This window comes from Myxine glutinosa, chromosome 2 (genome assembly GCF_964187855.1).
Source record: "Myxine glutinosa chromosome 2, kmMyxGlut1.1, whole genome shotgun sequence".
Classification (NCBI taxonomy): domain Eukaryota; kingdom Metazoa; phylum Chordata; class Myxini; order Myxiniformes; family Myxinidae; genus Myxine; species Myxine glutinosa.
In genome coordinates this window covers 231,176,397-231,189,413 of record NC_136262.1, presented here as the reverse complement: position 1 = coordinate 231,189,413, position 13,017 = coordinate 231,176,397, and the positions used below count along the sequence as shown (strand labels likewise).

Sequence of the window (13,017 nt, the reverse complement as noted above, 5' to 3'; positions counted from 1 at the left end):
GGGGGCCCCCACCTGATGTAATTGAAGGGGGGCCCTCATCCTCCGTGCTGGTCCCTTTTTGGCAGAACAGGCGTCGCATCTCCGACACCAGTCCTGTATGTCGCGCCCCATATTCACCCAATAGAACCTCCGGCGGACCCGAGATATTGTCTTTGTCCTGCCCAAATGGCCGCCGGAGCGGGTACCATGCACCTGTTGCAATATGACGTTCTTGAATTTGTCCGGGACTATCACCAGCCAGGAAGTTCTATCAGAGGGAACCTCCACCCATTTGCGATACAAGATGTTGCCTTTCAATTCCAGGGTCTGCCACTGAGCCCAATACGCCTTTGTTTGCGCCCCGAGGGGGGTGACCTCTTCCCCCTTTGGTCTTTGCCCCAATTTGACCCATTGGAACACCGGCCCCAGAACAGGATCCTCCTGCTGGGCCGTGCTCCAAGCCAACTCTCCAAATTCCTCGTCCGCGGTTAGTGGCAAAATTGGCCCTCTCACCCGGGTTGCCCGGACGACGAGAATCGGGGCGGAATCGCCCAATTGCTCCCTCTCCTCGTGTCTCGCACAAAATTTACAGTTTTCCCCCAGACAAGGACGCCGAGAGAGTGCTTCCGCATTACCATGGGCCTTCCCGGCCCTATGGGCCACGTCAAAATCGTACTGCTGCAACTTTTCCAACCACCTTGCAATTTGGCCCTCCGGTTCCTTGAACCGAAGGAGCCATTGCAAGGAGGAATGGTCAGTTCTAACCAAAAATTTCCGCCCGTACAGGTACGGGTGGAAATGGTTCATGGCAGCCAGCATGGCCAATAACTCTTTGCGAGTGACGCAATAATTTCGCTCGGGCCTACTTAAGGCCCGACTATAGTAACCAATCACTCTCTCCACGCCCTCCTGTGTCTGAGACAAAACTGCGCCCAATCCTTCCTGGCTCGCATCCGTGTCCAGGGTAAATGTCCCGTCACTAGTGCGGTAAGCTAGAAGGGGTGCGGATGTTAGACACCCCTTCAATTTTTGGAAGGCCTCGTGGCACTCCCGTGTCCAATTAAATCGCGTCCCCTTCTCCGTAAGCCGGTGGAGGGGACGGGCCAACTCTGCAAATTTCGCCACAAAGCGCCGGTAGTAGGAGCAGAGTCCCAAAAATCCCCGCACCTCCTTGTTGGTACGTGGTGCGGGCCACTCCTCTACCGCTTTGATTTTGTCTGGGTCCGTTTTTACCCCCTCGCGGCCGATCACGTGACCTAGATAGGCCACCTCTCTTGCAAACAAAGTGCACTTACTCGGGTTCAGCTTCAACCCTGCCTGTCTGAGGCACCCGAACACCTGGTCCAAATTAGCTACTGCCTGGGGGAACGTTTTGGCATGTACTAGGACGTCATCCAGGTACACCAGGCATGATTGCCATGGCATGCCGCCTAGTACATGCTCCATCAATCTCTCAAAGGTGGCGGGGGCGTTACACAAACCAAACGGCATCACAGTAAACTGATACAGTCCCTTACCTGTGGAAAATGCCGTTTTCTCCTTACCTGCCCTATCCATCTCCACCTGCCAATACCCACTCTTGAGGTCCAAAGTCGAGAACCAATTTGAGCCCGCAACGGCATCGAGGGTATCGTCAATTCTTGGCAGGGGATACGAGTCCTTGAGTGTCACGTTGTTTAGCTGGCGATAGTCCACACAGAACCGCGTGGTCCCATCCTTCTTTTTGACCAGCACAACAGGTGACATCCAAGGACTTCCCGAGGGCTCGATCACACCTGCGTCGAGCATTTTTTCAACCTGCTCGTCAGCTTCCGCCCTCTTGCTCCAAGGGAGCCGTCGGGCGGCCTGACGAATAGGCCGGGCCTCACCGGTGTGGATCTGATGTTTCACCAGGCCCGTACGTCCAATATCCTCGGTGGACAGGGAGAAGAGGTCCAAATGGGACCCCACCAGTTTGTGTAAGGCCTCCCTCTGGGTACCTCCCAACTCTACACTACTACGATTTACCATCTCGCAAATGGGATCGGGCCAATTCCTACTACTTATTGAAGGCTCCCCCTGGGGCCGGCTCGGCTGGACGTTCTCGCCCCTCACTGACGCGACTTCTCTAACTGGGGTGCAGCCAGCTACCTTCGTGCCCCTTACTATAGTGCGTGGTTCTGTGCTACTATTAATTACTCGGACGGCCACCACCGGCCCGTCCGTTTTTACAAGGGTACGGCCCACGATTAAACCCGGTATGGATAGCGCTGCCACCGGTTCGACCAGGCCGCAGGATTCCTGCCATGTCGGGCGAGCTGACCATCGGGCCGGCACGATGGCCTCGGCCCCCGGAGGGATGGTCACGGCCTCAGGAGCCTCCAGCTCCACCCTCTCGGCCATGCTCACCCCCTCCAATGGTAGCTCTTCCACTCCCCATCGCAGGATCCCCCGACTCAAGTCGATTTTACAACCGCTGGCAGTCAACAAATCCAACCCTATTAAGCACGGGTCGCACACCTCCGCCACCCAAACCTCTATTTCTTCCTTTACCGATCCCAACTTGAGGGTCACAAAACCACGCCCTATGATCGGAGCCGTTGCCCCGGTAGCCAACTGCAAACTATGATTTTCCAGACGCTGGATTTTACCCCAGCCGTCTGCACTCGAATTAAGGACCACGGGGCTGATGATCGTGGCGCTGGCTCCCGTGTCCACCACGGCGTCCACCCCCACGCCGGCAATTTTGCACCGAATTGTCAAACTACCCGTCCCAATTCGGCCACAATGAATGACCTGTCGCGTCAACGAGGGCTTCTCCCCATCCCCTACTGCCGAACACCGCCCTGCATGCCCGGCACGTTCTAGTTTCCCGGGTCCTGGCGGGGGGGTGTCTGAGGTCGGCTAGGCCGATCTATACGGGGCGGAGTTGAGGGCATCGGTTGGCGGGAAACGTCCCGGCGCGGAGCTCGACACTCCCATGCACGGTGACCCATCCGAGCACAATTATAGCACCTCACCTGGTAAGGTGCTTGCCTCCGGTATTCCAAATCCCCCCCCCTGTATGTCCGAATTGGGGTACTCTGTCGGGGACTACCGGGTGCCACCGCTGGGGCCGCCTGCCATGGTCCAGGTCCCGCCAGGCGCCGATCCACTAACCTCCGGACCATGCTTTCCAGGTCAGGGCCCCCATCACGGGCCCCATCTGACGCACCGCCACTGCGTGGCGCTCGCCTCCCCGGGCCAGGGGCCTCGCTGCTTCCCAACGGGCTGCAGCGTCGGCCGCCTGACTCATGGTTTGCGGGCGCCACATGGCGAGCTGTTGCCGGAGCTCCAGATCCGGAAGGGCCTGAATAAAGTGATCCAGCGCCAGGCTTTCCTGGGAACTCGCTGCCATGTCCGCGTGTGCAATCCCGACCGCGCGGCGAATATCGTGAGCAAGTTCCCCGATGGTCTCCTGGGGCTTGCGTTTTCGCTGCGCAAGTTGGGCTTTAACAAGCTCGCTTTGCTGCTCAATGCCGAACCGATTAATTAATGCCGCACGGAGAGCTGGCAGGGTGAGAGCACCCGGTGGTAAAGCCGTCAGCACCTCCGCCGCCGCACCGCGCAGTGCCCCCACCAGGTGTACTCCACCTTCGTCCGGATTCCAACCGTTGCCTTTACATACGTACTCAAACTGCGCCAGGTACGCCCTCAAATCACTCTTGCCGTCATACGGCGCGAGTGGGACCTTGTGGGCGCCCGAAGGTCGGACCCCGCGCGTCACTCCTTGCGGGATCAACGCGGGACCAACCCGTTCGGGCTCCCACAGTACGTTATTCCCGGGGGGCTCCCGCGCGTCCCCCGTCCCTCCAAACACTACCCCTCCTGGTGTCGATGCCTGGGTCGCCCCTCCGCAACCCGCTACCCACGCCATACCCCCACACCCTTGCTCACCAGCACCCCCCTCACTCCCCATAGCCAAACCTCCTTGCACACCTCCCCTGTCCATCCACTCCGGACCAGTCATACATCTTACCATTGGTCCCTCACGAACACCCGGGTCTACACCACCCCCCAAGCCGACTGAATCTCCCCTCACATCATATACATTGCCACTCACCTCCGTACTTCGTCGTCGCACCTCCTCTGCCACCTGCAAACTTTTTATTTGGTTAGTGAGCACCTCATCATGATTTGAACACAGACCTTGTACATCTTCCATGACTTCCTCCTTTATCTCCCTTTTAGTTTCCCTCCGTCTCTTCTTAATTTCACTCACCCCCTCTTCCACCTCCTCTAATTTTTCCTTTACCTCCTTCATCTCCCGGTGCGCCCCCTCTATTTCTTCCTCTAACGCCACCTTAACCGTTTCGATGTGCGTCCTCACCTCTCGGTCCTTCGTCTCCATCACTTCTGTCACCTCCTCCAACTTCTTCGTCAACCCCTCATGTACCATCTGACATTCCTTTTGTGTTGCTATTAATTCGTTTTTAATGTCCTTTTGTGTCGCTTTCAAACCCCCGATGATTGCAGTGTTCTTTTCCACTTGGTCCGCTAGTTCCCTTTGTCCGACTGTCAGCTGTTCTACTCCCTTCGTCAGATCTTCTATTCCCCCTTGTAACTTAGCCGTATTATTTCTCACCTCTTTCTCCATACGCTTCTCACCTCGCTTTACCTCCTCGCGCAGCCCCGAAACCTCCTCACTTACCCCTCGTCGTATTTCCTCCATCTCTTTTGTAGATGCCACCCTCATCTGTCCCAATTCATCCCTCTGAGCATCCAGTTTGGTTTCTACCCCGATTTTCACCTCCTCTATCTGCTCTCCCATTTGTTTGATTTCCCTGGCAGATTGTTCCCCTATTTCCCGCAATTTGTCCTCCATCCTATTTTCTAACCCCATTAACCCATTTTTCACCCCCTCTAACTGATTCTCCTGGGCAGCCATTCTGTTTTCCACCCCCGTTAACCCATTCTTTACCTCTTTTATCCCGTTGTCTAACACCTCACCGGTACCCCTCGCTTCGTCCCTCATTACTCCCAATTGCTCACTCTGAGCATCCATCCGGTTCCCCATTACCCCCATTTGGTTTCCCAACCGCTCACTATCAGCCCTCATTCCCACAATTTGGTCTCCCATTCGTTCCATAAGGGCCCTCATTTGCAACATAAAAAGGTTCGAATCCACCAGGGGCGCTGTCGCGGGCGTGGACGCCGTGGCCATGTGCGAGGCGCCATTTTGTGCGTCTGATACCCCCTCAACCGCCTCCTCATTGCTCTCCTCCTCCCTTTCTTTCCCTAAGTCCTGGGTTACCCCTAACCCGTCTATTTCCCCCACCGACATCCGATCGCCTTGATTGTCCATGGCGCGATCTCAAAATTCGGGTTTTATATTTCCGTAAAACAAAATCAAATTTCGCCGTTATAATTTCGAGCGCGTGAAACGCGCTCCGGATCGAATTCTACTTCCCAACACCAATTGTTACCCTAATGGTACAATTGGTGTTCCAAAATTTGGGCCTAACAAATTTAGTCCCAGGTCCGAATCCAACTCCTCGACACCAATTGTTACAGACGCGGCTTTTAGATGTTATATTGACCGAGCGGTGGTGTATTTAACCGCGTCCGAACAGTTACTCCCCGATTAAAACCCGATTCCACCCGACGTTGACCAGATCGCCCCACAGATATTCAATCGGGAAATCTCTAAAGCGACCGAAAGAGAATGAAAAAGAAGAAGAAGAAGAATACGGAGGAAGAACAGATTTTATTATACACACACAAGCAATGGATGGAAGAAGCAGTAACACAGCGAATCGTTAACTTACACTATTCATTTTTACTTAGCCCCAAGACAACGAGTAGGACAGGACGTTCACACTTACACAGGGGATAATGCAGGCAGGTAAGGCTTGAGATGGATTGCTTGAGAGGGAGGCAAGGTCGGGAGGCCGCAGTTCGCAATTCCTCGCGGTTTTGGCGGGAAACCCTCCGTCGTGTATCCGCCGCGGTAGACGTCACGCGCTGGTTCGGCACACCTGTTCCTCTTCTTGGGGTGGAGCCGTCTCCCTCCTTTCAGCGCGTCTCTCCAAAGCTGGTTTCCTTGCCGAGTACCTCTCCTCTTTGGCTTGGAGCGTTTCGCATCTCACCGCCTCTTGGTGCAGTCTCTTTGCTCATCTCCCAAGGCCTCTCCAAGTCATCTCGTAAAGCAGTCCCTTACAGTCGCTTTTATCACCTCGAGCGAAATCAAGCCGCCGACTCTGAGGGCACGCCTACCGGGTCACTCACCGCGGTGTTGATTGGCTGTTAGGGCTGGTTCACTCCTTCCCTCTTATGACGAGGTGGAGACACGCCTTTCTTCCCCAACCCTACCTCGTGGCCAATGGTGGTTTGAAGAAAACCGGCCAAAATGCGGAAGGCAATTGGAAGGGAGGTTTTGGGGAAATTGGAAGGGCCTACGCTTATTTTGTTTGATACAATGCAAAGTCAATCTAGTGGGAAACACATATTTAGCCTACATGGAATAAGGAAATACACTATTTAAAAGATATATCGTGACCTGCGTGTAAGTTTCATGGAATTAACTAGGACGCCGACTGCGACCATTATTTACATTAACAGGGTGTTACCGTACTTTTGTAACGTTCACATTGTAACGTTTCCACATTCGTTACAATATATATATATATATATATATATATATATATATATATATATATATATATATATATATATATATATATATATATATATATATATATATGTATGTATATATGTATGTATATATATATGTATATATATATGTATATATATATATATATATATATATATATATATATATATATATATCTCTGTGTGTGTGTGTGTGTGTGTGTGTGTGTGTGTGTGTGTGTGTGTGTGTGTGTGTGTGTGTGTGTGTGTGTCTGTATGTGTATATGTGTGTCTGTATGTGTATATGTGTGTCTGTATGTGTATATGTGTGTCTGTATGTGTATATGTGTGTGTGTGTGTATATTATGTGTATATATATATGTGTGTGTATATATAGCCTGGTGTTGTTCGAATCCCGGTCGATCGCTGAATTAACGCCAGGGGGGTTGACTCAGCCTGTCATCCTTCCGAGGTCGGCAAATTGAGTACCAGCTTGCTGGGATGAATGATCCCGGTGTGTACCGGTTTAGAATACGTACACCGTATCGCTGCGCATCGTAAGAGTGTGACCAATGGTTGGCGTCAGGAAGGGCATCCGGCCATAAAAACATTGCCTCAAACAGGGAACCATGATTGTCATGGGGCCCGCAAGGCTACCCCCTGCTCTAGCGGGGGAAAATGGCCTTAAAAACGATAATTCATTCATTCGTGTGTGCGTGTGTGTATGTGTGTGTTTGTGTGTGTGTGTGTGTATGTTGTTATGGATTCGTCACTTCCGTTGTGGTGGTTTGCATCCACTGTAAATATTTCTGATTCCATGTATTATTATTGTTGTCATTTAAAGGGAACAGATATTTCTATTTTCAAAAGTTAAAAGTTAATTTTAAAAGAAACAGGAAACCGGATCGGGAACCGGACTACGAAGAGGAAGAAGAGGGAAAAAGGGTGGAGCGAGTGAATTCGGAGATGACGCGAGTCGCTTCAAGGTCCGGGGCGAACGTTGTCGAACGAAAGTCGCTAGTGAACTTTCGGGGTTCCTGGGAAAGGAATTCCTGCAACCGAGTTGTTATCGCTGTGACTGATCAACCTGCGTGTCAGGTTTGGCGTTGGATTCCGAGGAATCATCGTCGTGTCGTTTCGACCCGAGTACGGGCCGTCGGCCATTTTGACTAGCGCCGGACTTGTGCTTTGCTCGCGGTTTCGTCTCCTTTCGACCATTTTCACCGCATCCAGACGTCGATCTAGGGCGTGTGTGTGACGTGGCTTTTTGAAGGTTAATTCGTCCATACCCGAGGGTGTGATCTCTCAGTTGCCTGTAGGGCGCCTTTGGATTTCCCAGGCGCCTTTGTACAGCTTCGGCTGTGAGACTGTACGTGCCATCCGCACGGGATTCTGGTCTCGATTGGACCTCGTTCTGGCGATCGCTGGAGCGAATCAACTACGTTGTGAAGCCGGGAATATGAGACATTGGGGAATGTTCTTGTTTCACTCACTTGGAGCACAGTGAGTTATATATTACAAAACTGATGGTACCATCATAAGATATATTGATTGTACTTTTGAATACTATTGTTGTTGTACTGTTATTCTTGTGTGATCTTAATACAATATTTGTTTGTGAGTAACAATTGGGGTGGCTTCTCCATTGATCTTTGACACACAGAATAACACATTTTTCTGCCGTGACTCCTCTCGGGGCTCAGAGGTACACCGTGACCAGGGGGTCGGGGAGGAGCACGTAACAATGTGTGTGTGTGTGTGTGTGTGTGTGTGTGTGTTTGTATATATGTGGATATGTGTATATCTATGCATATATATGTGTGTGTGTTTCTGTGAAAATGAAAAAACGAGGTGTGTGTGTGTGTGTGTGTGTGTGTGTGTGTGTGTGTGTGTGTGTGTGTGTGTGTGTGTGTGACCCACTCTCCCCCGTGTGTGTCACCCTCTCTTTCCCGTGTGTGTCACCCACTCTTCCCCGTGTGCGTGATGTGGGAGGGAGAGGATTTGAGCTCTTAAAGTCACATTTTACATGAGATGTAATAACACATTTCAAACTGTATTTCCCATGTGCACGCACATGCATTCACATGTTGTCAGAAGTAAATACATTGTGTAGATTACATTATTTGTGGATCTGATAAATTGCCAGTAACCATTTTGTGAAACTGAAAGTGCAGGTGCAGCATCTAACTCAATATGTCGAAATGTCACACACGTCCATGCCCATGGGATTCCCACGGGTGACCCCACTAGTATATATATATATAATGGCCATCAAGATTGTGAATTGAATGGGCATAGGCAAGCTGTCTGTAATTATGTCATCATTGCATTCCTTGCTGCCTGTGCTGCATCAATCAGGTGCGTCTGCTCATTGGCATTGGACGCTACACTGACATGGTGTATATTCTCGACCTTTTGCATCAGTATGACCAGTTTGAGCTCCTTCTCAAAAACAAAATGGACCTGGTAAGAAATACTTGCTCTCCTTTTGCTCTGTTAATTACTCAATCTGTAAGCAATTGGGGTATTTTTCATATTTTTATTTTTTCTGACAAGATTTTCCTGCCTTTGTGCTTTACAGAAAAAAAACCATTGAACATAAAATTGCATGTCTTGGAAAACTTTGTGCTCTAAATAATCCTCTTGATCATCTCTCTTGAAAGTAAACATTCTTAAATGTATTAATCTATCAAAAATCTGGCCTGGTAAATGTGTGGTTTCAAGACATTTGAGATTGCTTAGATTATTTCAATAAATCTTGCTATTACAAAATCACTAATCACCTTTTGTCGACTTTAATGACTTTTACCGAATGAAATAGAAAATGTCAGAGTTGTGAAAATCGTTTTTTAATCTAGGATGGCAGCTTGAAGACTGCCCTGCTGGATTACATCAAGCAAAATCGCCCTGGAGACAGTGAGAAGTATAATATGGTGGCACTTTGTTTCCGCATGAATCGTGAGATTGCCGAAAATCTAGAAAGTGCCGCACGCACTCAGCTTAAGCTGATTTCCGCCCAACCTTGGGGTCAGTTCTTACACCATGTTTGTTTTCTTTGAAAACCATTGTGCTTATTTGTCCGAGTGTGCGCACACAACTATTTTTCAAAATATTAGGTAAACAATGTATGTTTAATATTTTAAATGAAATAAAAGATTGTTTTTGATAAAATGAAGCATTTAGCTTCTTTTTCTACAGAGGAAAATAAGGACCTCATTTCCAAGCTGCAGCAGGTCGTGACTTACTTCACCGATGCTGCCCAGGGCTACACAAAGGTGAACTTTTGCTCACCACAGCCAATGTTCTGTGCATAAATAGTTCCTGTTTCAGTTTTCAGATCGTTATTTTCTCCAATCTCGTCTTTCGCTTTCGAAAGTGGTGTGCCCTAATGTGTGTTACTGTGAGTGCTTCCTTCAGCATTGTTTTAAAATAGTTAATCTTGAAAGTCCCAGTGCAAATGCCTCACAACCAGTGATTATAGCCAAAGTTACTTGTGACAGTTCTGGACACATCTGGGTTCCAACACTTTCTGGTAATGCTGGTGTTTGCAAAAATATTGACTTTGACAAAAGCTGCAAACCAGCGTCCTATCTTCTGTTGAAGTTGTCATCAAATATGTCCACAATGAAGCAATTGAGCAATGGAATTTGTTTGTTGCACATTGTTTTGTAAAAAAAAAAAACATACAAAAAAAAACAAGTACAGATACATTCCACGTACACCGCCCCCATGCCAAATAAATTAATATCCTCCAGCGCAGCATTGCCGGGGTGCCTTAGGCACCCGGCAATACCGCCGTGCAGCTCAGAAACTATTGGGAGGGAGAGGTATACAATAATTGATTGATTAATTGCATAATTAAAATCAATAAATAATAATCATAAAATATTTTCTTAATCAATTGGCTAATAGCATACCTAAACCACCAATGCTTCATCCGAAGCTGTAACTTTTTGAAAATTAATTGTCATTAATCAAAAAAATTAAATAATTAATTGATTAATCAATAAATAATTAATCGATTAATTGATTAATCAATAAATCAAAAATATCCCTTATAGCCACATCACTTGGTCACTGTCATGTCCAAATATAAGCTTCCTGGCTCAAAAGGTCCTTGAGATATTACCCAGATGAGAAAGAAAATAAATAAATGATTAATAATGAAAATAAATAAATAATAATCATAAAATAATTAATCAATTGGCTAATAGAATACCAAAAACACCACTGTTTCATCCGACTCTGGAACTTAAAAAATAATGATTAATTAAGTCATTAATCGAATAATTAATGGGTTAATTGATTAATCAGTAAATCAAAAATATCCTTTACAGCCAAATCTCTTTGTCATTGTCGTGTCCAAATATCAGCTTCCTAGTTCAAAAGGTGCTTGAGATAATGCCCAGAAGAGAAAGGAAATAAATAAGTGCTTAATTAATCGATAATAATTAAGTAACTAATCAATTAATTGATTAATCAAAAAACAAAAAATCTGGTTTTTGCCAAAGCACTTGCTCACTATTGTGCAGAAATTTCAGCTCCCTAGCTCAAAGGATGTCTGAGATATCACCGGACAAACAAACAAACAAGAAAGAAAGAAAACAAACAAACAAGAAACCGGAGTGAAAACTGAGTACTCCCTTTCAGCGCCCCCTTCGGTGCCCGGCAATGACGTCATGCAGCACCTGGAGATGGCATAGGAAAGGAGCGATGTACAAAAACTGATAGCCAAGACATCAGTATTTGATTGGCTTGGGTTTTGCATTCAAATACTGGTTTATGCATGTATAATGGGAGCAGTATGGCCAACTTTGATGCAAAGATGTACCGTGTTTTTCAGTGTAAAAGTCGATACTTTTTTTTCCCCAGACGTCCGATTTAGGGTTATACTCACAATTGATTTGTCTATGGTTTAAGATGTTGAATCATACTAAAATACGCCATTTGGTGTCTGTCTGATGAATTTTTGACCCCAATACATTCTGTCGTTACTTATACAATCTCAACCAAACTCGACAGGATGACTAAGGGTTACATATTGAATGTTGTGGCGCATTCATTCCCCCCCCCCCCTCCCCAAGGGTGTTTTCTCCCACGAGCGAGTTTCCCCGCCATTGCCGTCAATGTGGTTGCATGTTGAGGTGTACAGTCACGTGAAAAAGTAAGTACACCCCATGTAAAGTTTTGACTTTTTCAACATATTTCAACATACAGCTATTTGATCTTCATTTCAACAATATTGATAGATAAAGGTGATAAAATACAACAAATATCATGAAACATTTACATTTTGTAGTCCATTATATAATTTAAATAAACATAAATGCAAATTTCGCATGTGGAAAAAGTAAGTACACCCCGACATTTATCACTACTTCAAATACATAAAATTAGAATCAGGTGCACCAGCTCAGGTGCAAATGATTTGAACATCGTTGGAGAGGATCTTGGAGGAACCTGTCTTATTTAAACCTCAGACATTTAGTTTGGTTTGCTCTTTGTTGTTGAACTGTGCGGCATCACCATGCCTAGATCAAAAGAGCTCTCTGAGGCCTTCAGAAAGAAGGTTATAGATGCCTACGAGTCTGGGAAGGGATTTAAAAAGATCTCCAAACAATTTGAAATCAATCGTTCGACTGTCCGGAAGATCATCTACAAGTGGAGAAGATTCCAAACAACTGCCAACTTGTTCAGGCCAGGCCGCCCCAGCAAGTTCAGCCCGAGAGCAGACCGCAAGATGCTGAAAGAAGTCTCGAAGAACCCCAGAATGTCATCACGGGACCTACAGGTAGCTCTTGCCACTGTTGATGTCAATGTGTAAAAGTCTACCATTAGAAAGAGGCTGCACAAATTTGATCTACATGTGAGGTGTGCCAGGAGGAAACCTTTGCTGTCCAGAAAGAACATCAGGGCAAGACTAAAGTTTGCCAATGAACACCTAGGCAAAGACCAGCACTTCTGGAACAATGTGCTCTGGACAGATGAGTCAAAGGTAAGAGCTATTTGGCCACGGTGCCAGAAGACATGTTTGGCGAAAACCAATGACAGCATTTGACCACAAGAACCTGATACCAACTGTTTAAAGCATGGTGGTGGAAATATTATGGTTTGGGTTTAGCTTTGCTGCATCAGGGCCTGGGCAGCTCACCATCATAGAATCCACGATGAATTCTTCATTGTACCAGAGGGTGCTTGAGGATAATGTGAGGCCATCTGTCGGAAAGTTGAAGCTCAACCGAAGGTGGACCTTGCAACATGATAATGATCCTAAACATACCAGTAAATCCACCAAGGAATGGCTGAAAAGAAAGAAATGGAGGGTTCTGGAATGGCCAAGTCAAAGTCCGGATCTAAATCCTATCGAGATGTTGTAGGGGGTTTGAAACGAGCTGTGCATGCAAGAAACCCCTCAAACATCGCACAGCT

At 47.4% G+C, this 13,017-nt stretch overlaps 1 protein-coding gene across 4 annotated transcripts in view; it reads left to right on the top strand.

Annotated features, from left to right (window-relative positions):
• SPG11 (SPG11 vesicle trafficking associated, spatacsin) overlaps positions 1-13,017 on the top strand; it is a 251,910-nt gene that overhangs the window by 203,841 nt on the left and 35,052 nt on the right. For all 4 annotated transcript variants that reach the window (XM_078772351.1, XM_078772350.1, XM_078772348.1 and 1 more), the window contains exons 35-37: positions 8,947-9,054; positions 9,447-9,615; positions 9,787-9,863. In XM_078772351.1, coding sequence (XP_078628477.1) covers positions 8,947-9,054; positions 9,447-9,615; positions 9,787-9,863 — 354 coding nt within the window. The remainder of the gene's footprint in view (positions 1-8,946; positions 9,055-9,446; positions 9,616-9,786; positions 9,864-13,017) is intronic.